A 26,509-nucleotide genomic window follows, 5' to 3' on the forward strand; every position below is an offset into this window, starting at 1 on the left:
TGAAGTTATCGATGCCTGGACACACAATTTCCCCACTGACAGTTTAGCGGAAAAGGCCCGAAGTTGTGCAGCATTTCAACATTACACTTGAGGTAGTTTCTGTGAGGCCACTTTGCATCTATTTGTTTTACAGCAGTTTTAGGTATTTTTCTGCAGATATAAGACCCGGGGTCCTCTCTACCTTTAATGAGTCACTGTTTTTTTCACTATTCCACACTTGTATGCTTATTATCAAAGTAATCTATTTATTTCAAGTAGCCCGAGACGCGTTTGGCTACACTTCTAGTGAATTGCCATGATCCACAGCTCCATTCTAAAGTCTACGGGTTGCAGTCGTCATATTCCCGAGTGCACGCGAAGGCAGCGCTCCACAGAGCCTCCAGTATCCAGGGCGCGCGCAGGCCGTGCACGATTACGTCGTCATCAGTATACAGGAAGTAATGATCGCGTCTCTGCTAAACGACCAAGCGGAGGAATAAGGAGCCGAGGCGGAGGAAGACGGACATGCGAGCCGAGGATCAGCATCGAACATCTGCGGTGAGTGAGTGATCCTGCTCCCTGAGATCTGTGATGGCATGCGTGTGCGTGTGTTCGTGCGTGTGTGTTAACCTCTGTGCTGCTGGCAGGGCAGGGACACCAGCTAACACACACACCTACTCAAACATCCCACTTGAGTGTGTGTGTGTGCGTGTGCGAGCGTGAGTGAGTGTGTGTTAACCTCTGGGCTGCTGGCAGGACAGGGACATCAGCTTATACACGCATTAAACACACACTCAAACTGTGTGTGTGTGTGTGTGTGTCTGTGTGTGTGTGGGTGTTTGTGTGTGCGTGCGCGTGCGTGTGTGTGTGCCTCTATGCCTCTATTATGCTCTGTGTGTGTGTGTGTGTGTGTGTGTACCTCTATGATGCTTGCAGGGCAGGGTCGCAGCTAACACCCTTCTTGGGTCCCCTGGGGGTCTGCAGATAAATGACAGATACTTAAATATCTCTGGACAAAAACACATGAACACTCAGGTTGTCGGTGTAACACACATCTGTTTGGAGTCCTTGATGTGCAAATGTTGCCTTACAGCTAAATATGAACTATTTATGGGCGTCACACACACACACACGCACACACCGGCTTTTCTCATTAGGTCTTTCAATTGACTTCCATTCATTGTGGACAGCCTAACCTAAAGGTCATATCTTTAACCTTAACCATGACCAATTCACACTTTATCCCTAAACTTATAAAAGGAGCTAAGAAGTAAAGTTGGGCCTCATAAAGACAGTGCTGTGGTCCCCATGAGGTCTACTGGGCCAAACAAGGTCAGTGTTTATACTGGAGAAAGTCCTAAAGAGGCAACACAAATAAGTAGACAGGACACACACATACACACTCTCTCTAGTGTCTCTTTGATCTTCGTCCCTCGGGGCCCACCACCCAGATGTCCTCCTTCAGGGAGATCAAAGCAGGAACTCTCGACATTTTCACCCCTGTAAATTCTCCCTGTTAAGAACGACTCGTTACTATAAGTCAGTTTACATTAGGGTTATTGATTAGTGTATTATCAGAGTATATCGTTTAAGATTACAATACTGTTATAAATATCTAGTGATTTAATAACTGACTGCTCTGGCCTCAATGATCTAATGAAACAGAACTTATTGATATTTATTCCTATGCAGAATTATTTATGAGGTTGTAGTAGAAGCTGTTTCACCAGACTCCACAGAGAGCTGCTCCTTATCTTCTTCTGCCTTCATGTTTGTCAATGGGTTGGGCATATTCGGTAATGATTCCTATAATGTTGTTGTCAAACCTGTATGAAATGAAGGCTTGATATTTTGAGAAAGTGAGAGGTCGAGGCATGATTTTCATTTTTTTTTAACTTCATTAATAACCATTTTATCAACATCTATAAATAAAAATAAATCAAAACCAAATAAAACAGAACTTGAGTAAAGAAATGATGTTTTTAACACAAATATGTCTCAAGTTGTCTAACCAATAATGCGGCTGGGCTCGACTGAGAATATCTCAAGTGTCTCGTTGGATGATTTCTGCATCATCACTCATCCTCCCAACGTGTTGTTCTGAACCCAAGGCCAAACGGAGTTCAATCAGTTAATGTTACTAAGAGTCAGAGTGAGAGATGGTTCCTGTGGCCCGAGCGTTCAATGCTCTGCCGCCGCTATCAGGCCGATCTCTGGCCTTGGTCCAGTCAGAGCACTCTGAGGCTCATTGCGTCACAGGTTCACTTTTCCTCTCTATTCACCCTGCAGGATTTGAAGCTTTTCCACCTTTTTAAGCATGTTGAGTTATGGTGCAAATGTTCTCTTGACCTCTGGTGCCTGGCCACTCCGAGAAGTGGCTTAGACGAATGTTAAATTCGCTAACCTGGTTGGCCTCCTGGCAGATTTGCCCCTTTGGACTGAATCATAATCCTCCAAGTCTAGTTAAAGTTCACCTGCTCTAGTACAAGCCCTTTTCATGTTTCCACCACGAACAATGAGCAGGACGAGACATTAGAGCCCAGGATTTGGTCGTGGAGGTAAATCTGATGATGACGGCTCCGCGTTCTGATCGGAGGAGAAGAAGAGGTAAGCCGGTTTAGTAAATTAAAGTTCAAAACAAACTGTGTTACCGTAGGACTCTAAGAAGTGTTTTAAGCTTAATAACTAAAAAGCAACTTGGTGGTGGTTTTCAGAGAAGGATGGTTTTCTTGCCAGGAGTGTGTGGGCCCTGATGTTGCTGTCATAATGGGCTGTTTTGTTTGGCACGGGTCCCTTGCTCATGAAAGACCCTTTCACTCGCTGCTCTGCTTATAGAGAAACGCAGCCGTGTTCAGGCCCCAGTGTGTGTGTGTGTGTGTTTGACGCTCCAGAGGCCAAGTTTAATGGAATTTAGCTGCGAGCGAATGACACAGAGTTAAAGACCACAGAGCCCGACTGTGACCCGAAGCACAGTGATGATTTAACTTAAATGTCTCATTACTTGTTAAACTTTATGTAGAAACATCATATGATTAAATATTCCTCTCTCCACCTCTTTTGTACTAGAATGAAGCAATCTACTTCTGAACATCGTTTTCTTCAGCTATGTAAAAAGCTGATTGTTGATTAATTTCCATTAGTCATTTGATCTGTTTAACATTAGACATTAGACCCCATAGGAAATATAAATGAAAACATCCTTGGATATTAAGATGCATAATCTAGTTGACTTTCTTTCATATAAGATAGGGAAAAGTAGAAAATCTGATGTGAACCTTTTTATAAAGCTAGAAACTTCTCCTGCTATTAACTAGTCATTGAAGCTCAGGGTATAAAGGTCTGTATTAGATAATGCCTGATTGATTTATGGGCTGTTACGATCCTCTCACAGACCGAATCAGTGTTGATGTGAGGCAAAAAGAAGTTTGTTTAGTTTATTTTCTCATTTCCACATTCAATATGTTTGCTTGTATTTGATTTTTTACTCATGGCTACTTGTAATAAAGTTTATGTTAAAACTGTAAAATATCAAGCCTCAATTATATGTCTTTGTCATAAGGGTTTGATAAAGATATAGTAGGAATCACTGCAAATTTGTATGTGTTGGCATCAGAATTGTGTTACTCCTTAATATCAGCATCAGACCCCAAAAGGTTCTTCCAACCAACTTACGTTTCCATCACCGGTCCATTTGATGATACATTTTTTTTATTATCAAGATTCAAGATTTTTATTGTCAAATGCACAACAATAACATTAAGCAGTCGCTGGCAGTGAAATGCTTTAGTCTCAGGCTCTCTTCTAACAATGCTCAAGTAATTACAACCTATACAATAAAATAAGATAGAAATAGTGTAAAATAGAATAAAATGGAATATCAAAAATTTAAAAAAGAAAATAATGTATATATATCTAAATATATATAAACAACTGAGGAGAAAATAAAACAGCAAAAGTGCAAATATGCAGATATGTCACAGAGAGGAGTTTAAAAGTCTTATGGCCTGGGGGATGAAACTGTCTCTGAGCCTGGTGGTGCGGGCCCGGATGCTGCGGTACCGTCGGCCAGATGGCAGCAGGCAAAAATGTTTATGGCTGGGGTGAAGGGGTCTTTAATAATCCGGCTGCTCTTCTTCCTGCACCGCTGGGTGTAGAGGTTCTCTATGGATGGTAGCACTGTCCTGGTGATGTGCTGGGCAGACTTCACCACCCTCTGTAAAGCCTTACGGTTCAGGGCGGTGCAGCTGCCATACCAGGCGGTGATGCAGCCAGTCAGGATGCTCTCTATGGTGCATCTGTAGAAGTTATCATTATTATTATTTAAAACATCAACAAAATATAACCACCGGCCGAACTCAAATATTCAGTTTAAATAAAAAGGGCCCATTCTAGGGTAAAGAAAAAAACTATTCGTACATTTTAGATGAAACACACTAGTGAAAACATCCTTAAGATTATTAAATCTTCAATTTCTGCCAAAAGATGCATTTCCTCTGAATCTTACACACTGAACCTTTAATTTAGGACTTTAATCATGAGCTGAATATCCACATTTTAGTTTGATCACATATTCAGCTCTGTGATTTTTGAGATATGCTCTGTTCACATCAGCCATCTGTATTTTTATTTCCATGTATTTCCTGCTCCACCTGTTCACCATCCATTGTTGAGATTGCTCCTCCCATCCTCCACGTTGACAATCCTCTCCAGAGGTCACATGATATTCACCCAACCTGACGCCGGGCCACTTCTTTCTTCTCCACATATAGTGTTGAACCTTGCATGCACTCCCTTGTGTGAGCGCCTACCAGGATCTATTAAGTGACGTGTAGAGTACAGCGTTAAATGAATGATCTGCCTGCTGTCAGGAGAACAGACTTCATTCAGGTGAACACGGATGGAGAATAGGTGAGTAAGATTGGGTTTATTATCTAGATGTGACAGATGTGGTGGTTTAAAGGAAGCTTATTTTTCAAAGACTGTTTTTCCTCAGTTCTCATGTGGAGCAGCAGGATTAAGACATATTCAGACCAAACCCTTCTGTTGAGTGACACTCACAAGGTGAAAGCGGGTGGAACAACTATTTCCTGCCAAGTGACATAGCTCATCGGTCTTCACCTAAATTGACTGTGGCTTATTCCTGATAAAAAAAGAGACTGTAACTTTAAAAAAGAAGACATTATACTTTCTTGCTTTTAGAAGTGAAAAATTGTATCCATAAGGAGTCAAACCCAACCCGACTCAGTTCGGTACATGAAGGCGTTTCTTTACCTGGTGTCCACTGTATTCTTCGGTTGCTTAAATCTTAGATAATGTTTAAATATTTAAACAACCGTAAACATTGATCATCCTGCAGTGGTTATTTGAGACGAGAGCAGCTTCAACAGCAGTTACATAATGCAGTCTCCTTCTAGAAGAGGCTTTGAAAGGAACAATATGTGACAATAGCCTTTTTACACAAATGGAAAAGGATTTGCTGAACTCTTCTTACTTGTAGATTTATTGTGGGACGTTTAGTATAATGGGTTAGGTCTTTCCCGGACTTTGTCCTTCACATATGAAGATTGCAGCAGGAGAGCCTGTGTAGCGTTCAGATGAGGGGTGGATGCCTTAGAGGAGCGTTAAAGAGGCAGGAAATTAAGTATAAAATCTGCTGTGGAGATAGATTGTGTTTGTTTACTGCCCCGGCGTCGGCCCTTACCATCAAAAGCTCCCAAGCCTCGTCGTCTTTCCAAGTTGACCTTATCTTTGGCATCTCTTACGTGTTCTGCTCCTCCTTTTTATCTGGAGAAGTTTGAATCATCATTTTGTTTTGCGTCTTTCACATGTTAGAAATGTCATAGACTCATCCACTCGCTCATGGTGAATCTTCCTGACATATTCCTCACTTGGGCTTTCTCTGGAGGTTGCCAAAGAATGCCCAAAGCAACTGACTCCAGTTCAGTGCATGTCTGAAAGAAGGATTAGCCAAACTTTGAATGAGTGAACACCACAGAGGAAGCCGTAGCTCCTCTTCTCTTCAGTTATCTGCCAGTGGAAATAACTCATCATCTCTCTTTCTCCTCTTTTCTTTAGTTCACTCCAGGCCTCTGTCTTCCATGTCTGCTCCCTCAGGCTACACTCGACTGAAGCAGAATGAGCCGATGAACTCCTTGCGGATCTCCGTAGGAGGCCTCCCCGTTCTGAATTCTATGGCCAACCCTCATTTCCGCCTCAAGTGGAAGCCCATCGTGGCCGCAGTTTTAGCCCTCTCGTTATTCCTACTGCTCTTCACGAACTTGAGCTCAGTGTTTGGCTCCCGGTGGCACGGTGACAACCAGCAGTCCGATGGCCGTTATAATGACACCTACCCTCTCAGTCTGCCTGAGAGCACGCCGCAGGGCACCCGCTACCGCATCGGGGTCATCGCTGACCTGGACACAAACTCTCGAAGTGATAAGAAGCTGACGTGGTTCAGCTACTTGCGGCGGGGGTACCTGCTGGTGTCTGATAGTGGCGACAAGGTGGCGATCGACTGGGACGCGGACAGGGTGGTGCTGGAAAGCCACTTGTCGGAGAAGGGCAGGGGTATGGAGCTGTCTGAGCTGGTGGTGTTCAACGGGAAACTGTACAGCGTCGACGACAGAACGGGCGTGGTCTACCACATCGACGGCGACCAGGCTGTGCCCTGGGTCATCTTACCTGACGGCGATGGCAGCGTAGCCAAAGGTCAGCATGTATGCTAACCAATGACTTCTTAGTTAACTAAAGTGTCAGGTTAGAGATTCATGACTCTTTTCAGATGTAGATGACTTGTATGAGAGATGTCCCGTTTAGATGGAGGTACTCCACATCAAACATCAAATTACGTTTGACAAATTCTAAAAGCCACATAACACAATGGAAAAAATAAAATGTAAGAATAAAATTTAAAGGTTTGGCATAGAAAATGTAATAGTACATTTTAAAAACAAATTGTATTTATTTTTAAGGGAATGTCATCAGCATTGATTTAAAAGGCCTGAGAGTTGTACCACTGTCGCCTGATGTTCTCTGGGAGCTTGTTTCACATAACTGGTGCATAATAATAGTATAGTATTTTTACATCAGTGTATCGTGCTGTTACGTTCTCCTGATAGGGTTCAAAGCTGAGTGGCTGGCAGTGAAAGACGAGCACCTGTATGTCGGTGGCCTGGGGAAGGAGTGGACCACCACTGAGGGCGAGTTCGTCAACAACAACCCAGAATGGGTCAAAGTAATTGGCTTCAGGGGGGATGTGCAACACCAGAACTGGGTCCCAAGGTACAAATCTCTGAAGTCCGCTGCAGGGATAGAGCCTCCAGGTGAGGATGTAAATCTGGCTTTGCCTACATTTGCTTCCATTTCTCTTTTCCATGCTTTACCCTTCACTGCATCCCTCTCCATTTCTGCAGGCTATCTCATCCACGAGTCAGCGGCGTGGAGCGACACCCTTCAGCGCTGGTTTTTCCTCCCACGCCGCGCCAGCACGGACCGCTACGAAGAGGCAGCAGACGAGCGTCGCGCCACGAACCTTGTCCTCAGCTGCTCGCCAGATTTCAAAGACATAGTCATGGCCCGGGTGGGTCCTCTCAACCCCACTCACGGTTTCTCCTCCTTCAAGTTCGTCCCCAACACAGGCGACAAAATTATTCTGGCGCTCAAGTCGGAGGAGGTCGCTGAGAAGGTGGCCACGTACATCATGGCCTTCACGGTTGACGGACACATCCTTTTACCTGAAACCAAGATTGGCGACGTGAAGTATGAAGGCCTGGAGTTCATCTAAATGAACTCTGAGACTCGGTCTTGAGGCCACTGCACTGTAGTTCTATTTTGTTTACAAGCCAGTCACTGTCGAAGTTAATGCACTTGCTGCTTCCTCATTAAGTTTGCAGAAGGCACAAGTCAGGCCCTTGGAGGATCCTCCTCAGTGCGAGCTGGAGAACCTGGGGCTGAGACTGAAGCGTGGTCCCGCCTCGGCTTCAGAGCAAGTGTCCGTCAGAACGAACGATACCAGCGTTTCTCGTGGTGCATCATCTCCTTCCTCAACATTACTGTAGCCTTTCTTAAAATGAATGTACTAACGATTGATTCATCAGACTGTGATTAGTATCCATTTTTATGCACATATTTTACACTCTGAAAAGGTCAAAGGTCGTTTCCCCCTTTGCTCCAGGTCAAACTGCATCACTCTGTACACAAAAGGCATAAATATTGTCAGGGGAAATCCCTGAAAGCCTGTTTTTATTCTTCGTAAAAAAAATCATTTGAAGGATTTGAGGAAATTAGAATGATTTTGTATGTCATGTGTTTTATGTCTGGCGGGTGTGCTGACTAAGTAAATTCTTGATTCCTCTCTTCTGAGTTCTTGTTATATATATCATTATTTGGATCCTCTTTACTACGAGACTGGTTAAACAAAGACCAGTGTTCGGTTTTGTTTGGGCAAAAAACTGTTTTGCAACAGCCTGTTTTTTTTTTGGGGGGGGGGGGGGGGGGGACGAAACTTAGGGAAAGCAGCAGAATTGGAGAAGTGAAGCTTTAACCCTCCCTTGTTTTTAGAAGGACATAAAGGGGTGATTGTAACACACACTTTAAACAAGACAGCTGAGGAGAACAGAGAAGAAGAAGAAGAAGGTAATGTGGCTTCTTAATATCCAAGGGGTTTTCTTCTAAGCATCATTCCAGGGTGTCACAATGACGAGAAACGTGATATTTAAAAAAAATCTGTATGTAAATAATGCATTTAAATAGTTGAATTTGATGAGTAGCATTCTCATTATTATCTTATTTAATTTGCTATACAAACTGACCTCAACTGAGACAAAGGGGAGATATATATAATGGCTGATCGGGCCATTCAAACACAACAGTGGGAGGTAGATTAAGAAATACCAACATTTAAACAAACTACAGCAACCACAAAACAAGCTGGTCTAATGCTATCTAATATTAACTGATGAGCAATAATTAAACATCGATATCAAAATCGAGTCAAAAGAAGAACAGCCAAAAATCTACAAAACCAAACAAAGTCACTCCCAGTGATTATGAGGGAGGTGGTGCAGTCCAATTGGTAATGAAGACTGTTGAAGCCTGTCTGCTGCAGCTCGACCTGCGGTTGATGGCCGAGCCAGTCGACTCCGCCAGGAACCGATAACTCCTAATAAATCATATGTGTCCTGTTATTTATTTGTTACATGTGTGTATGTGCATTTTAGTATTGTGCGAAAAGAACAACTAGACTAAGCAATTAAAGAGAAGAAAGAAATGTTACCAACATGTTGTCAAGTTACAGTGTGTGGCTGCTGGTCATCTGAATTATATTTGATATATATATAAATATATTCATAATTCATTTGCCATGATAATTGTGAAGGGGAATATTGTATTGTGACAGCCTTACTTCAGTATAGCCATTTTCAACCATACTTGACATTGAATTTGATGAATACAACTGTGGCTTCTTTTAAAGCAAATTCATTAAACCATGTGCAAAGAATCTCCAAAACTAATTATATACTCCCTGCACCACATTACCATTAAACAGAATAATAATTTTTAAATCTTAAGGTCAGAAAACGAGAGCATAACTCTCATGATGACCTTTCTGTCTTCTATCAGAGTTCTGCAGTGGTGAGTAGAAATGCTGACGCTTCGAAACTTATGCACTCTGGCGATTCTGCTACTTCTTCATGTCCCTGGAAATGCGATGCGATTCAACATGTTCCGTGAGTCACCTCATACACTTCATTATCGTTTGTATAAAAATAACATGGAAATTAATGACGGAAAAAGGCTAACACTGATTATATTCTGCAAGGGCCACATTAAGCTACACATTTTGACCTTGCTCATTTGAGACCTCGGGGCCTTGGTGAATATGACCTGTGTTTGCAGGCACAGTGAGGAGGCCGGAGCAGCAGGAAGGTGACCTGAGACTGTTTGGCTCTCAGAGCGTTTCGGAGGGACGCGTGGAGGTCTACCATGAAGGAAAATGGGGAACAGTGTGTGACGACGGCTGGGACATGGCTGAGGCCCAGGTGGTGTGTCGTCAGCTCCGATTCTCCGGGGCAAAGTCTGTTGTCATCGGCAAGGACTATGGACAAGGTGCCCTCTACTTCTATTCATCCCCCAGCAGAGGGCAGTGAAATTGTTGTTATGAATGAGGAATTGTGGTTTGAGGCCCTCTGTATGTGCTGTTTGTTGCCATAACGAGTAAGAAATGGATTTCTCTTTGATTTCACATGGCACAGTGTCTGGACCCATCTGGCTGGATGATATTAACTGTAAAGGAACAGAGAATCATCTGTTTACTTGTGGATTCAAAGGCTGGGGAGTAACTGACTGCACCCACAAAGAGGATGTTGGAATAATTTGTGAGACAGAAAGTAGGTAGTGAAACTTCAACAGCACTGATTCAGCAAAAGTAGACACTGTCTGATCTCAGTTCTTCTATGCTCCTCTTTAAATTAAATCTTCATCCCATTTGTGATTCCAGGCTCTAATTCCACCACCGGTGATTCTAGACACCTGCTGGACCACAGTTTCAGTCTCTCTGGTGACCTTGGAAAATTGTTTGACAGCCAAAACGGCTGTGACTTCCTGATCCTGGTCAAAAGTCCCACTGGAAACAGACGGGAGGACGGTACTCTGGAAACGGTGGAAACAACAATCCATGCACACAAAATAATCCTCTCGCAATTCCCTCTCTTTAACGCTTCAGAGGACATTTCTAACATCACTGTAGACGTCATCCAACCCTGCGATCCCTATTTCTCCTCCTTCATTAGGTATAATGAAACTAAGAGGATTTGTTTTGCCTCAACATTCAGACGTCCTTCAAAAAATTTAATAATTATTCTATTCTTTTCCTCTCAATAGGTACATTTACACCCGCAAGATAGAAGTGACCTTGCCCTCTGTGCAGTGCTTCCACTGGATGGCCTCTAGATTTGGGGTGAAGGAGCTGATGGAGGCCATGGCCCGACTGTTCTCGAAAGTCCTTCCAGAGGACCCTCTGTTTCACACTCAGGTGTCCATATACAAATATGCCCAGGAGACCGATGACCTGGTGCTTCAGGAGAACTGTGTCCAGTACCTGGCCTGGAACTATGAAAACCTGACGAGATCTCCAGCCTGGGCCGACCTGCCCGTGGAGCTCATTGGATCAATCCTAGCCCGCTCAGACCTGGTGGTTCCAGATGAGTATTTTCTGCTCCAGACAGTAGAGTGCTGGATCAAAGAGAATAACAACTCCATCAGTTTGGAGACCCAGGCTTACCTCTTGAATCGCGTTCGTTTCCCCATGATCCCTGCGGAGAAACTCTATGAGCTTGAGGCCAACTCTTCTCTTTACGGCACTCATGAGAGACTGTATCGTGACAACATGTTGAAAGCTTTTCAGTTTAACATTCTCCTCTTCAGCAAGCTTCTGTCCAACCCACAGTTCAACGGAGACGATGATGACTTCAAGCCTAGGCTCTACACTGCCAGTCCATGGAGTGTGTCTCTTGGCTCTGCCCCTGGTCAGTCCAAAAGCAGGTGGTTGAACACACCTCTGCACAACAGCCTGATCTTTAAGGACAACAGGATTCAATGGGAGGCGATTATCTTCACCAATCGACATGAATGCTCAAACCGAGGGCTCAACTGCAAGTCGCTCCCCATGATGAGGCTGTATCCACAGAACAACTACGACCGCAGCAAAATCCTCTTTCGAAACCAGCTGCTGCTGATGTGCGAGGGCAAGTACATCTGTCAGGTGCAGGACTTCAAGCTCAACCTGGCCTATCTCGGTGGAAACAGTACGCTTGCCTACCCGTGTCCCGATAACAAGCTCACCTACCTCTATGTAGTGAGACCGGAATATGTCGCCACCTGATCAGGTTGTTATTCTACAGATTGCAATCAGCTACTTACCGTGTATTTGGGACAAATAAATGCATCTTAATCTTAATCTTAATCTTAATCTACAAATGTATTAATTCATCAATCATAACCTTGCCTGCTTCTTTTTTTTTTATTTTGAAATAAATAATACATTGAATGTCTGCGGCTCTGTGTTGGTACTTTCCTTTTCTAAGACCCAGTGTAACCAGATGAGATGGATAAGATGACCATTTGGGCCCAGACAAATGTTTAGCTTTTGTGCAGCGGACATACACTGAGCGTGTCAGTTCAAGGGGGGCTCAGCTAATCATGAAATATATTGTAGCGAGCCAGAGGTTTATTGTTCGAAGGGTTCATATGCTCAGGCCTATATTGAAAAAACATTAGATAAAAAAAGTTAAGCATTAAATAACCTATCCTAAATGTCATGCTAATATTAGCTTAATTTAAGTTAGGTAGCTTTGAAAAAAGACTGCCAACAAAACTGCTAATCAGCGTGACTATAGGTAACAATACTTAAATAAGGTATTAATACTTTTAATTTCACCACTTTGCAAGGGGTATTTTGTGGACTATATATTTGCTGATCCCATAAATGTATGAATCCTCCCAATAACATAAAATTATCATTGTACAGTGTTTTGAACTGCTTCAACCAATGTGGTATGATGATAATAAGATGAATGAGATTTAAAGACAGATTTTGATTCAACAGTGATTCAAATCCATTTGTTGAACCATGTTTTCAGTAACTTTACACAAATACTCGTGAACAGATTATGATGGAACTTGGTGGAAGGGTGCCGAATGGGTCAGAGAAAACTCATTAAATGTGGGTGCGGATACAGGATTTATTTTTACTTTAACAAAAGGGCTAGGTTTTTTGTTTTTTCTCTCAGCATTTTCCCAAGAAATCACTCATGGATCTCTATGGGAAAAAATTCTGGCATAGGTAGAGGACTGGTACCAATAACAAATTTGTTGCAGCTTCAGCTTTAATTTTAAAAGGACTGTTGGACAATAGCACTACTACTTTTTGGGTGTAATCGTTAAAAGTCACATTTTTATCATAATTATCATCCCTTTCCTGCAGCAGTATGTGAAAAAAAACTACCTTCAAACATGTGGGTTTGATTCAACATCAGATAAGAGACTGGATGGGAAAGTGTTTGTGGTTACGGGGGAGTTGATTAAGGATATGATGACCGTTTCCTTTTCGGGAATCGCCGTATCTCCCCAGGGCTTTTCTGTTTTCACTCCACACCAGACTACTGTTCTCAAATCCCCCTGCATTTCTGCGTCACACGGTCTCACTCTGACAACGTGCAGGCCTGCATGCCTGGGCAGGTGGGCTGAACCAACACATATAACACATGGTGACTCACGAGTTCCCGAGAAACGTATCGGTCGGTGACCCTACCAAAACATTACGTGGTAGGAGGTGATTGATTATTTGTAAAGAAGACGTGATCTAGGAGTAAATTTAAAGATGACTCCTCTGAGATACACTCACGGTTGGGCTGTGATTAGATTGTAAACAGAGAGATAGTGGCGTCTTTTCATTCACACGTAATTGCATGTCAGACGGTGAGCTCAATGTAAACTCATGTGTTCATGAGAAGGGAAAGTTTAAATATTTCCTCACAGGATAGACTGGTTTCGTATGTGACTGGCTGTGTCATCCTTGTTGTGTCATTTGACCTTTAGAACAATCAACCACAAAGTCACAACAGAATTTAGAAATTTGACTGTGTGGTTTTACGACCTACAATTTAGGCAAACCCATTTAACCCATTGAACTCTGATTTATCTGTTGAAATACTCCAGTTTCCCCTTATGTTAGAAGAAACTGTGTTGTAACAAGAAAAGCAAATAGAAACAGAAGTAAAGTTCCAGTGTCTAAGATGTAGGTAAATGGAGCTATCTGCAGAAATTGAAGATAAGATAATCCTAGTAAAGTTTTTACTCATGTGTGATTATCTGAATTGAATGAATTATTATTTTATTTTTTTACCCCTGAATGGGCGCTTTATATTTAAATGCTGTAGCGGGTCCTCTCTACGGAGGCCACCATGTTTTTTAACAGTAGCCCAAACTGGCCACACTAAAAACCTTTTGAATTTTTATGACAACTGAATGCTACCACAGATTCTCCATCATGTTTGGAGAGGGAGGGTGAGGTTAGAGGGCGTTCAGATGCAAAAATGCAACTCTACCACTAGATGTCACTAAATTGTACATACTGAACCTTTTAGCTTTTACTTCTTTCGCAGTAAAAGGGAACTGCCTTTGTGTTAAAGGGGCATGCAGGGGTTGTGTATGGTGAAGTATGGAGAAGTAGTTCATTCTTGAGAAATGGATTCTTCACTTTGATTAGTTGCCACATCACACAGTGAAACGAAAACTCACAAATGTTTGCCTCCTTGTATAGTAATCTATCTATCTAACATCTATGCATTGTCTTTATTTGACAATCTAAATAGTTTTATCGTCCTGCGGGTTAATACCGCTGCCAACCGGTACCCCCTTTAGTCTCATACCCACATATCCTCAGACACATATGAGGTCACCGTGACCTTGACCTTTGACCACAAAAATCAAATATGTTCGTCTTTGAGCCCAAGTGAATATTTGTACCAAATATACCAATATTTGTGCATTTCAGGCTGTTTCTGAGATGTTGAGTTCACAAGACCAAAAATGTGTTTTGTTAGGTCACTGTGGCAATGACCTTTGACATTCGTCCTCATCATCATTGTCATGATCGTTATCGTGATCAGTCTTTGGTGACGGTACAGTAGAGTTGCTCAAGAGTCTGCGGGGTTGAAAAGGTTAAAGATGTGCACACCACCACTTCGCTGTTTAAATTGTTAGTCATTTCAGCTGCTTCCTCAGACGTCCTTGTCATGGAGCATCCCGGTATCTTGGAAAGTATGTGTTACATTTTAAGGGAAACCCAACAGCAGTGACACCAGACTGTGGAGACTTGTCACCGTCTGACCCCAAAAAGTCCTGTTTCAGTAGCTTCCCCAACTTAATACAATCTGATGATATTATTTTTCCATTAATCTGAAATGTGCTATTTGCCTTACTTACAGTGATCATCCAGTACAGCCCCTCACTCTCTATCTCTTTCTCTTGTCTGCCCAATGTCACTTATTTCAACCTGAGCAGTTGAAGCAGACTCTACTTTCACTGCTTCCTCATGTGTAAAAGAATCTCTAACTGTGTACTAAGATTTCTTTGGAAATCTGCAAACACAAATTAAATGTTACTTGCCAACTCGCACCTCTCAAGAACTTGAAGCATGGCAGCATGGGCACCAGGCACTTTCATTGACACTGACTTTGTTTAAATTGTTTTTATGTAGAGGTGTTGACAAAGGCTCTGCTCCGATTTCATCATTTCATCATAATGGTTGTTACTGGCATCGTTAGAAATGTCGGAGGGATTTCAATTACTTCCAGAGCTCAATGCAGAAAGGTAAGGTTTTACTTGGAACAATGGTAAGACTTCATTACTTTCTCTTCCGAGCAGATGTTTCCCTCCTCCTCACTGTCCCACCTTATGAGAATTCGGTAATGCTGATTCACATGGTGAACAATAAAATTCGAATAGGCCCCTTCTGATGAATGGAAAATGTTGGGAATTACCACTGGGCTGTGGCCGGGTCTCATCAAAACAAAGATGGTAGAGAGTAGGAGGGGCGGCGGGGGTGGAGGGTGCAGCAGGGGGAATGGATAGTTGAAGCGCTGCGTGGTGGTGGTCAGGTCAAAAGGGATGTGCGGAGGCAACAGGGCCGAGGGGGTGGGAGTCGGAGGATGTGGGTCACTGCCACAGCACCCACCAGTTCCCACAATGAGACCCTCTTTTTCTGCCTTACCGGGCACTTCTTTTTAGGAGTATTCCTGGCCTTGCAAGTCTGTAATTTAGGGTATGGAGGTTCGGGCCATTCCTAAGCCCCTTTTGCCGTTTGTAGTGGGTAATGTACACAGGGGGGGCTGCTTACATTGCACTTTGTTAACAATTCCGCCCACGTTCAACAAATCAAAACCATATGTTGATACAATAATCCCAGATTTTAACCGGCGAGAAAAAGCCTGTTCTAGGTAGAGCTGTAGTGTTGGAAATAGCTCAGAAGGGTCGTGCTGTGAGGTCATTTGCAATGTGGCTGGGAGTCTGGGACAAGGCAGAGATCTGAGCGGCGCCAACCACATCATTCGGCATCTCGGTGCAAAGGAAGCGAAGTGTTTGGACAGGGAGCGGCAGGCTAAGCCCAGAAGAAGGCGTCCGCTGTTCCTCTCATGCTTCTGGTAAACGGCAGAGAGAGACGGAAGTAAATTTCCACCCGTTTCGTCTTGGATGTGTCACTTCCTTTCATGTGTCCTAACTTCGGTTGCACACACGACATCTGCGCTGTTGTTCGCATTTGCTTTTCACTTTTGTGTCTGGTAAATTCCGCTTTCCACTTACGAGTCATACAGGCTTGCAAAATTACTAGCGATGTGAAAATTCTCCTTATCTAACATGGCGCCGGTCTCCCTCTAAAAGACAACTATGCACGAATGTCCAAATTCCCCCTCAGCGAGAAGACACAGGGGCACTTGAGTCACCCCAGATATGACTTTAACTTGGGTTTCCCAGTTTCCTCCCTGCTCCCTCTTACACAGACATCAGAGACCTGTGGAAAAGCAAACAGGCGAAAAAATGCTCAACTATGGAAAAGAGAGAAAATATTTGCCACATTAGCCAGAAGACCAACTGTCGGTGGCCAAATATGATGTCAGGGAGCGAATGCAGATACAGTCCTCTCTCTCTCTCTGCCTCTCTATCTTCCTTTCTTTCTTCACTATCCATCAACAGCTCTAATCATCAAACACCCCATGCCCTCACTGTGATCTCCCCATGTCGGAGCCAGAACCAACATGGGAGTCCACAAACCCAGAACTCTGGAGATCCACAGTTTCCTGAGGTGGTGCTCCAGTGGTGAACATTCCAACTGAGCAGCTACCTATTTGACGCAGGAGCGAGGGATGAGAAACAACTGAGGAATTCGACTATAGCATAATGTTTCTTTCACCGACAGGGTGGAGGGTAGCTTACCCCGGGGGAACTGCCGCCAGATTGGATCCATTAAGTTTTGAGGGGATGAAGTCACCTCTCTCCTCTGCGTCACTCCTCCTCCACTCATCCTTCATGCCTCCTTACGGATACTGCGATTAGTGGATCAGATGGAGGTCGGACCAGAGCTAAACACCTTCACAGATAATTATAATGATTACTGGGGTGCGGTTGTAAGGGGGCCAGTGCCGCCTTTGGTTTTTGGACTAATTAAACAACCAAGACATAACATGGTGCTGGTAAAAGGCAGGTTTTGTTTGGACAGAGCCAGGCTAGCTGTTTCAAGTTTTAAGGATTAAGTTAAACTAACCGACTGACAACTGGAGATTCACATTTTGTCATCTGCTTATCTTCTCAGGAGCATATTTCCCAAAATGTCAAACAACATCCATAATCTTACTGCAGATGTTCAGGGATTGTAGAAACCCTATTCCCCCTTTTGACTTTGACTGTCTGTCTTTGTCACGAACTGAACTGAGTCATATTCACGCTCCCCAGAACCCATTTGGCGATTTTCCGTGAATAGTTAAGCTGGCACGGCAAAAACACAAATAACTTGTTTGCTGATTTTGTGAGACACAAATGTACTCGCAAAGATAATTAGACGAGGACATTCCTGAGATAATGACAAAATGACCTTATTTGTAACCGTAACTCTTATCTGTTCAGGGTTATGGTTGGATAGGTTTCAAATGTTTCAATATTTCATTTGTAATGAAAATACACTATTTATCACATAAATGATTCCCTCTCTGTATTTTTCCGTTGTATAATATATGTCCAGTTTTCTCTTTTATACACATAAAGCCAGCGTTAACTATATTAAAATCTACATTTCAAGAAAGAACTGAATGACATTCTATAACTTTAATCCCTATCTTTATTTTCCATTCATTTTGGAAAATAACAGCCCTGTGTAAATATAGTAATGTTTTTTTGTTTATTTGTATTGTCTACAGTTTTTTTGGTGTTATGTTATCTTATAATAAGATTGTACATGTGTTCTAATTAATACTTTCTTATACAACTTTTAACGTAACTACATTTATAAAGTAACAATAAAAGAAAACTTAAATGAGCTCATGGCTGATGTGGTTATTAGATCTAAATCTGGCTATTTTGTTGGGTGGAATTTTAGATTTGGAAAACTGAAGGTTATGTGTTTATTGTGGGGGGGCAGATGGGAAATGAACAGGAGGATAAATGCATGTCTCTGTGTGCATCAGTGTTTAGATGTAAACAGTGAGGCAGCCCAGGATGGAGCAGCCCCGGTGACGTGGGTTTTGCGGTGGATGTGTAAACTCTGGGAGACCCTGACCTCCGAAGCCTGATCCTCATTGGCTGCGGCCTCAGTGTGGGAGGAGCCTGCTGCAGCCTGCGGGTATAAAGTAGTAAGCTGCGCCGGACTGTGGAGGAAAACAGAAGGAGGCGTCAGTGCTGCAGACCTGAGCTGGAACCTCACACGAGTTGTGCATGTCTAGAGTTTGACGAGCAGACTTCAGTGGTTGATTCCTTTGAGGCAAAGGGACATTTTTATAGCTTCCTCTCCAGGAACTTGGCGCAACTGCCGTCACACTTGTTTTTTCCCTCCAGCTCCTAGTTATAATATTTTCGTGCGTCTAAGATGACCTGGACGTTGAGCAGCTGCTTTGTGACCCTGGCCATCCTGTGTCTGTGGCGGGTGGAGGAAGGAGCAGAAGCCTGTAGCTGCTCCCCGGCTCATCCTCAGCAGGCTCTCTGCAGCTCGGATGTCGGTGAGTTGATGGATGGATATCAAGCTGCTTGATTTGCAAAGTGTCGACGCTTGTGTGTTTTAGTACCGAGGGGGAAACTTCTCCAAACTTTCCTTACTCTCATGTTTACAACAGGATGAGGAGGATGGAAATTTCTCTCCCTCGCTCTTTTTTTCCAAATGCCCTCCTCCCCTGCTCGAATCAGCTCTTAATATTTAATTCTTGATTTAAACCCACATAAATTAACTCTACTTTTTCATTATTATGTTTATTTTATTGAGGTATTTATTGCTCAGCCTATAGTTAAAACGAAGCCCTCACCAGTGTTAGTACCTCTGCCACACCCTTGCCTGATGCTGATCAGAATTCCCATCAGTGTTATTTACACTCCTTATAATTGTTATTTCTGGAATCTATGTGTCACGCAAACAAACAGACAAAACAAAGCAGCCCGTAATTTAAGTATTTACCTCGCCTCCTCCCTTGTAAAGTGGTTCCTGCTGAAAGGTCATTCAAGCTACTCTCGCTCAAAGCCCAATGAAGAAAGTTCCCCTATTACAAAACCCTGCTTGTTGCCGCCTTCAACACAGGCCGTAAGTTCACGGCCCCAAACAGTGACCGGCTTGTGCACTTATTTAAATTGAGGGTTTTGGTTGGACGCCGAGTGTGTGGCCTGTATACAGAAGTTGTCTCATTCACAGGTTTCTCTTCCCCAATGGATTCCCGGAGTCATTTGGTCAGAGGGGCCACTGAGATGCCTCTGAGGTCAGGTCCTAAAATGACCTTTAACCCCCTCGCCATCTGCTTCATATAAAAAAGGGATCATAGACTCTGTGTCCGGAATGCGGAGCCAATGTGGAAGGTCCTGAAACCTGTATTCTCTTGAATAACCCGCAGAGGGCGACTCCACTGGTTGTGAAAAGTGTAAATGGTCTCAATAGCTAGTTTCAAGTCTCAAGTCAAATATGATCCCATCTAGAGTCAACTGGGGGATAAAGTACAGTGAGATCTGGTGTTTGACGAGATCCAGGTCGGTCATCAATCGTGAACTTGCTAAAAAGCAAACGGTAATTTCAGAGAGAAACGATTGTAGTTCATTTGCTTATAAAGTCACTGGTACATTGACAGTTACTGAGGGGATTGACAGTTGTGTGATTAACATATTACATTGAGTTGTCATCTTCAAAATGAAGGTCACCATTAATTGCCCAAGCATCATCATGCTTTTTTGGTATTCTTCTGAACTCTGTCTACTCTCTGCTGAAATAGTTAGCAATTAATATCACAGTGAACTTATGCAATATAGTATTAATGTAAAGCATAAACAATGTATGCTATTCCCATGTTGTTACACACAGTTAAACATTGCCTTGATTGATTCCTGCTTATTGATGACAACAAGAACAAGAGTAGGTTGCAAACTTGGCTTCAGGGTTTACAAGTTGCTCAAGAGAAGTCGAGGTTTGTGTCGTATGTGAGAACGTGTCACTTTCACTGTGTTTTGATGACGTCACACTGTAGATAGTTTCCTATGCGTGAGGCAAAGTCAGCGCACAGTGAATAAGGCAGAGACCTTTGAAAGATGCTGATAGAAAGTTGAAGTAGCAGAGCCACGAATCCAAAAGTCTGTTTTAGTTTTATCAGACTAGTTTTATTTAATAACAATACACCTTTACTTTTAATTCCATTACACCCTGGCTTAATGTATCTTTCCCCCCTGTAGACAAAAAGAAAATAAACGGATCAACTTGAGTTGTAAACACGTAGTTTCATTTATCTGACACAGCAAGTACAAAAAAACAAATCTTTCCTTGTGAATCTGAAATCCATCCTCTTGGTCTTTGGCCGAGGCACAGGAATGTCCTGCAGTCATATGCTGAGCTCATCATGTATCTGCAGTTTGTTTAGCAATCCTCTGTGATTATACCTGCGCAGCTTTATTCTGTGAAAAGAGGGCAAGTGAGTCACTTCGGGACCCTGAAAGGAAAGCCTGCATTTGACGTGGCTTCCGATTTAAACGCTGTCCTGCAAGCTGTGCAAACAGAGCTGACATTAAAACCAGATTTCCTCTCTGAGTTTGTGTGCAAGCTCTCACAACAGCTGCTTTAAACGCCAGCATCCTCCGGTGAGAGTGCAATGGATCAATCTGTGCGGCAGGTTCCCGTCAATGTGCAAAAACTTCACTTTGAAATGTTACTTTTCGACTTTGTACGTCAGCCTCATTATACATAAGTGCATGAGTTGTAAAAAGAAGATGGTTTTAAACACTAGGGTCAAATTCTGTCTTTCACGTAAAACGCCGTCCTGATGAGCAGAGGACCTGGTTTGAATTCACCGGTTGGTTTCCCTCATTCAAGGTCTGACCGCTTTGTGGCTTCTCAGAGAGTTAAACGAATGTACAGGCCCTGCAATTACATGAAATGCATTTTCTTTAGCAAAAATGACCACTATACTTTATACAAAATAATGTGTTTATTGTTTGAGCAACGAGAACATGTTTCCCACAGCTCGCGCTTTTATGAAACGCATCATTTTGCTAAAGGGCATGGTCAGCCTGTTCCAGTAAACACCGTCTTTTCCTGAGAGAATTTGCACTGAATATCAGGACAGAGAATTGCAGTAATCCTACACTACTTCAACTACAGAGGACGAACCGAATCTGCACTGGCAAAGTTATAGCTTGTATTTGATGGATTACTGTTTGAATTGTTTTAATATGGATGTTTTGCAAATGATAAATAGGAGAAAACACATAGAACTTTAATCCGCGTTTTCATCTGAGTAATTTGTCTATTTTCAGCATATTGAATGTTTTTTAAAAGAGCTAACTCTAACCCTCCCAAAGCCTCATATTTCAGTGCTTTTCTTTTTGTACATACTGTGCATATTTCCAGCCGGCCTACTTTACAGCAGTAGAATGAGAAGTGATCTGTGTGCGATTCTGCAAACTCAGGCAAAGGGGGATTACCACTAATCCACTTTGTAGCCAGAGAAGTTTGAGTTTTTATTTATTTTTCTTTAACTCTGGGCGGGAGAGAGTGTGTGTGTGTGTGAGGCAGTTTGTAAACCAGAAACATCTTGACTGGTGTAGACGGATCATCACGAGGTGCAGCATGTCATTCTAAACCACGTATTTGTTTGCGAGTGTATCTGCTACTTTGCAGCAGCTCCCAGCGCAGAGAGCCTCACGCAGGCTGTGCCAGCTCAGTGTTTTGCACATTTTCCTGGCTACGAACGAACAACCCCCCCCCCCCCCACCCCACCCCTCCAGTCTCTTCTGCACTCAAACTCCTCCTCCCCCTGTCAACTCGTGTGTTTGTGACAGTATTTCAGTTCTGCATTTGAAGGTCTTCTCCCTGTTTGCATGACACTGTCACTACCTCTGCGAAACTCTTCCCGTCTGTTCTCCCCTCATCACTCTGCCACTCTCCCCGTCTGTGCACACACTCTTGCCCCCCCCCCCTCACTTGTTTTGCCTTCGTGAAAGGTCGACTCTTCAGTCCCTTAAAAGGAGATGTTCTGGAAGACTCTATTGACATTGAATTAGGGCACATGTGGCTCACAGCTTCATGCCTTTCACCGTGTAAAAACCAAACTAAAGGGCTTTATCTTTATTTGGTGGCCTGTAATGGTCCGAGTTAAACGGGAGCTGACACCTTGGGAAATAGATGACTCATCTGGTACAACATAGGGAACATCTGGTTTGTCTCAGCTCTGTCGCTAGCCTCCTTCATTACAAATATAGATTTTGTAAACCTTTTTCTCAGCAGTAGCCATGTGCATTTAAAGTGATCACCGCAACTTGGGAAAATTTAGCTATGACTGATGCATGTTAATTACCATGCTATACTTGAGCTTTTAGATTCACAGGAAGGAAAACATGTTTGTGAAACACATTAGTCATCTTTTTTTTTTATTGAATACCCAGAGGCTCATTCGACATGGCTCTGATAATATTTTTCCACTTGAACCGTTATATTTCTTGCCCATCCAAACCTCAATGAATCCAGGAATTGGAACTTTAATGGAGAGAGAGGGGGACAGTTGGGGGGGGGGGGGGGGGGGGAGAGGCTGTGCACCAAAAGAGAGAGGGGTGTATTTGCATGTCAGCAGCTCAATCCAGACAGAGAGGCAAGGCTGGCAGAGAGGCCTCGGGGCGAGGGGAGCTTTTCTAGTTCAGCTTTTTTAAGATTGCTGACTGGCTTCCTCCTGTGTAAGGCAGCACACATTCCTCCCCTCTGATTGCAGCTGATGAAACACTCATGTGCCTCTGTCTTCCCAGCACCTGGCACATGCAAACTCCACAGATCCAAGCCAGAGCAATATGTTGTGGCCAACTGTGGCGTGCCGAACCCAGGGCAGGGCTTAGATCAGACGCAGACAGACCTAGATGTAGTTTAGTTTTAACATGTCAATAGTGTTTCACTCAGAAACTTTGTTTTAAGACATAATGCCTTTTTAAACGTGTGTGGTTTTTCTTTTTTTTTGTCTTTTTCCAGTAATCAGGGCAAAGGTAGTTGGATCACGGCAGATTGAAGTTGGCAACAATATCTATGGATATCCCATCACACATATCCAGTATGACATCAAGCAGCTCAAGGTACATGGAGTAAAGTGTTTCATTTGCCGTTTATGTTTGGTCATACACCCAATTCTCATTTCTCGCCTCTTACTCCTCTGTTTAACATTTCAGATGTTCAAAGGCCCGAGCGAGGATATCGAAGCCATCTACACCCCCTCCTCCTCCGCAATGTGTGGGGTGAATCTGAAGACCGATGGGGAAGACTATCTGATCACAGGTATAATGCGCCTGCCTTTCTCATCCATCCTTTATCAATGCTGCTTATCCCTTTGAGGGTCATGGGGGGGATCTGTAGTCAATCCCAGCTGACATTGGGCGAGAGGCTGGGTTCACACTGGACATCGCAGGGCCAACATACAGAGACAAACAACCACTCACTCTCTCATTCACACCTATGGTCAATTAAGGGTCTCCGACCTAATGCCATTGTGCATGTAACCTCCTCACAGAAAGACCCTGGCCAAACCGGGATTCGAACCATGGAACCTTACTAAATCGTGCACTATAAAATTCAATGCGCATGTTTCCCTCATACCAGTTTTCACATCATCTAACTGCCTCTACATCTCCCTCTCTTCCCTTTAGGCCGTCTGGAGAGTGACGGGAAGATGCACGTCACACTGTGCCAATTCATTGAGCCCTGGGTTGCCCTGACTCCCCACCAGAGGAAGAGCCTGACTGAGCGCTATGAAATGGGCTGCGAATGCAAGGTAGAGAACCTGAAGTGTCAAATCAGCTGGTGAAAACAAATCTTGAGATGCATTGTGTGTTGTAAGCTCAGTCCCCTGATCTCGGTCTGCTCTCCCCCCTCCTCAGATCACTCGCTGCACCTCCGTCCCCTGCACGGTGAGCGGCCCAGCGGAGTGCCTCTGGACGGACTGGCTAACTGAGACGGTCGTCTACGGACAGCAGGCCAAACTCTACGCTTGCATCAAGAGGAGCGATGACTCTTGCGCCTGGTACAGAGGATCTGCGCCGCCCAAAAAGGATTTCCTGGACATCGAGGACCCTTAAATGCACCACTGTCCTACATGGTCTGAGGATGTCCACAGTTTAAACAAAGGTTTAAATGCCACAAGCAAGCTGCAGGGTGTGTACTCTGGTGAGATTGGGGGGGGGGGGGGGGAAATCATGTAATTGATTATTTTAGTTGCAGGACTCATTAGGGTTATTTTTTTTCTTATCAATCAGTCTTATGAATTCAGCACTTTCTGATGCTTCTACCCCAAACTCTAAAGCACTTCCTCATAAACCACTTCTCCCTCTGCTGTAATAAAGGGATAATCATCACAGTTTAAGGTTACTCTTTGCTGTCCTTTTGATTTTTTTATGCACTAGTAATTTCTCATTACTAGTTTTCATTTCCTGTTTTAACCAAAGGAACTTTTATTCTATAATGAAACTCATACATACAAACATAGCTAAAACTAAGTGTACTAATTCTGTGAGTCTCTGTGTTGTTTAATAACCTGAGCTGGTAATCGGCAGCCGAGCTACCACGGAGTTAATGACACCCTTTGCCTGTTGTGTTCTTTATGTGCTGATTATATGCAAATATTTTGGCTTTTGTTTTTTTTAAGGTGTGGGAAATCTGTTTAGAATAAAAGAGTGGCATGTTACTGCCTGTGCACTTGATAAAAGATTTGGATTATGTTTTTCTTTTTTAATAATCCTGAAGGGACAAGTATGCACTTTGAACACAATGATCACAGCAGTCATATTGTCTCTTGTCTGAAAAAAAGAGGATTGAATCCTCCTTTTTGTATGATGTATTTTAATATTTCAGCTCTTCTCTTAATGCTTTGGTTATTGTAGGAACATATTTTATTTAAGAAGATATTGTGATTCAAGCATGTATTCAAAAGAAAAGCCCATATTTTGATACTTAAAATAAAGACAAATGACACAGAAGACAGTTTATATTAACGGTTTCTTTCAAAATACACAAAGTTTGAAAGAAATTGTTGGCCTTACTGTTTACAGGCTCATCCTGTGGGGCACTGAATTCCATAGCACATTCCAAACAGGTATCAGTTTTATTTCAGAGTCATGGGAATGAACATAAACGTGTATAACGGATGATAAGTGACTTTATAAATTAACAAGTGTGAAAAAACAATCTTGATTGGAATCTGTAGTCAAGTATGATGATGTCTTGTGCTGGTTCTACATGGGACTTTTGATATGAGATGAGTTTTGCATGCATGTCTGACTGAATCAATACTGTACATTTGAGTTTTTTATTAAATCCCATACCCTGTTTTAACTCTTTGCTCTGGTCATTTTTTACATCAATGCTCTGTGTACAGACTGAGGAAAAACTTATTCTGAAGGGTCTTTGAATCCAGCAGAGAATCACAGTGCCTTTATTTGGTAGTTATGTAATTTGAATAATCAAATTCAATAAAAAACGTAACTTTATTGTAATGATCCAAACAGGCACTGAGAAAGGCATGAATTAAGAAGGAAACTACTAGATCAACAGTAAAATATACTTAAACCATCTATAATCTATTATTATTAGTTTCTTAAACTAGTATGTAACCGGATCTGCAAAGGCCAGTACAGTAAAACACGGTGCAACACTACAGCAGCAGTCTGCTGCCACCTATTGGAGACAACATGTTAAAGTAATTTACATTCCTCCAAGGGCCCATCCATGTGCAAACATGCGTTATTCTCAACCATGACACAATGTCAAATCATTTATGGTTCATTATATTAGCGATGCAATACTTTATTGAAATTAAAAATTAGAATTAAGTAGGAAATAATTATTTCAACAGCAGGGTAAAATTAAATTACAAGCCTGCATCAGGATGTCTATACAACAGTTATACTACTACTACTAATAATAATAATAACGATAATACATGTTTGTGTCAATAAGTAGAAATGTGGGAAGCGATTTGTTGTCTCGAGGGATTTTGTTGCAAGCGCGTGACAGCGATGCATCCTTAACACACATGTCAACATACGTGTGGACAAACATGTAGACAAGCAAACATGTCAGATACAACACAGGATGTTTGTTTCGTGCTCACATTAATAATTTTTAGACATGTTCAGTGTCAGTGGTAAACAGCGCTGGCTGTAAGTCACGTGTGCTCCTCTCCCAAGCGCCGATTGGCCGAGCCGCTCAACGACGGCGCGACCTGCTCCCCGATTGGGCCCTGATCCGCGTCAATCACCGTCGTCACCGCCC

General features: G+C 42.9%; 3 protein-coding genes across 6 annotated transcripts; all 3 read left to right on the forward strand.

Annotated features, from left to right (window-relative positions):
- The first annotated feature begins 416 nt into the window (after positions 1–416).
- cant1a (calcium activated nucleotidase 1a) lies at positions 417–8,332 on the forward strand. 3 transcript variants are annotated; one of them, XM_062408986.1, is made up of 5 exons: positions 2,194–2,586; positions 4,749–4,887; positions 6,055–6,687; positions 7,098–7,301; positions 7,392–8,332. In XM_062408986.1, exons 3-5 carry the CDS (start codon positions 6,078–6,080, stop codon positions 7,760–7,762), a joined length of 1,185 nt encoding a protein of 394 aa, XP_062264970.1. In that variant the 5' UTR covers positions 2,194–2,586; positions 4,749–4,887; positions 6,055–6,077; the 3' UTR covers positions 7,763–8,332. The 3 variants fall into 3 exon arrangements, with proteins under 3 accessions (XP_062264969.1, XP_062264968.1, XP_062264970.1); XM_062408985.1 differs by lacking the exons at positions 2,194–2,586; positions 4,749–4,887 and adding an exon at positions 417–537; XM_062408984.1 differs by lacking the exon at positions 4,749–4,887 and having other exon boundaries at positions 2,192–2,586.
- Positions 8,333–8,480: 148 nt separating this feature from the next.
- On the forward strand, positions 8,481–12,025 carry LOC133971574 (galectin-3-binding protein A-like). Of its 2 annotated transcripts, none has more exons than XM_062408990.1 (6): positions 8,481–8,613; positions 9,601–9,707; positions 9,883–10,086; positions 10,233–10,367; positions 10,478–10,769; positions 10,861–12,025. In XM_062408990.1, the coding sequence occupies exons 2-6, from the start codon at positions 9,623–9,625 to the stop codon at positions 11,858–11,860; spliced, it is 1,716 nt and encodes a 571-aa protein (XP_062264974.1). In that variant the 5' UTR covers positions 8,481–8,613; positions 9,601–9,622; the 3' UTR covers positions 11,861–12,025. The 2 variants fall into 2 exon arrangements, with proteins under 2 accessions (XP_062264974.1, XP_062264973.1); XM_062408989.1 differs by having other exon boundaries at positions 8,482–8,613; positions 9,877–10,086.
- A 6,388-nt stretch (positions 12,026–18,413) lies between these two features.
- timp2b (TIMP metallopeptidase inhibitor 2b) lies at positions 18,414–25,570 on the forward strand. Its single transcript, XM_062408733.1, has 5 exons — positions 18,414–18,743; positions 23,222–23,322; positions 23,416–23,521; positions 23,890–24,014; positions 24,121–25,570. The coding sequence occupies exons 1-5, from the start codon at positions 18,614–18,616 to the stop codon at positions 24,316–24,318; spliced, it is 660 nt and encodes a 219-aa protein (XP_062264717.1). The 5' UTR covers positions 18,414–18,613; the 3' UTR covers positions 24,319–25,570.
- The last annotated feature ends 939 nt before the right edge of the window (positions 25,571–26,509 follow it).

Source organism: Platichthys flesus, chromosome 16 (genome assembly GCF_949316205.1).
Source record: "Platichthys flesus chromosome 16, fPlaFle2.1, whole genome shotgun sequence".
NCBI lineage: Eukaryota > Metazoa > Chordata > Actinopteri > Pleuronectiformes > Pleuronectidae > Platichthys > Platichthys flesus.

Excerpts from the sequence above, each read along its gene's own strand:
- cant1a (XM_062408984.1), top strand. The coding sequence starts at position 2,547 with ATGATGACGGCTCCGCGTTCTGATCGGAGGAGAAGAAGAG. Across the intron at positions 2,587-6,054 it reads TGATCGGAGGAGAAGAAGAG|TTCACTCCAGGCCTCTGTCT; the intron begins GTAAGCCGGTTT and ends TCTTTTCTTTAG. Across the intron at positions 6,688-7,097 it reads CGATGGCAGCGTAGCCAAAG|GGTTCAAAGCTGAGTGGCTG; the intron begins GTCAGCATGTAT and ends TTCTCCTGATAG.
- LOC133971574 (XM_062408989.1), top strand. The coding sequence starts at position 9,623 with ATGCTGACGCTTCGAAACTTATGCACTCTGGCGATTCTGCTACTTCTT. Across the intron at positions 9,708-9,876 it reads GATGCGATTCAACATGTTCC|GCACAGTGAGGAGGCCGGAG; the intron begins GTGAGTCACCTC and ends CTGTGTTTGCAG. Across the intron at positions 10,770-10,860 it reads TATTTCTCCTCCTTCATTAG|GTACATTTACACCCGCAAGA; the intron begins GTATAATGAAAC and ends TCCTCTCAATAG.
- timp2b (XM_062408733.1), top strand. The coding sequence starts at position 18,614 with ATGACCTGGACGTTGAGCAGCTGCTTTGTGACCCTGGCCATCCTGTGT. Across the intron at positions 23,522-23,889 it reads GGAAGACTATCTGATCACAG|GCCGTCTGGAGAGTGACGGG; the intron begins GTATAATGCGCC and ends TCTTCCCTTTAG. Across the intron at positions 24,015-24,120 it reads AAATGGGCTGCGAATGCAAG|ATCACTCGCTGCACCTCCGT; the intron begins GTAGAGAACCTG and ends CCCCCTCCTCAG.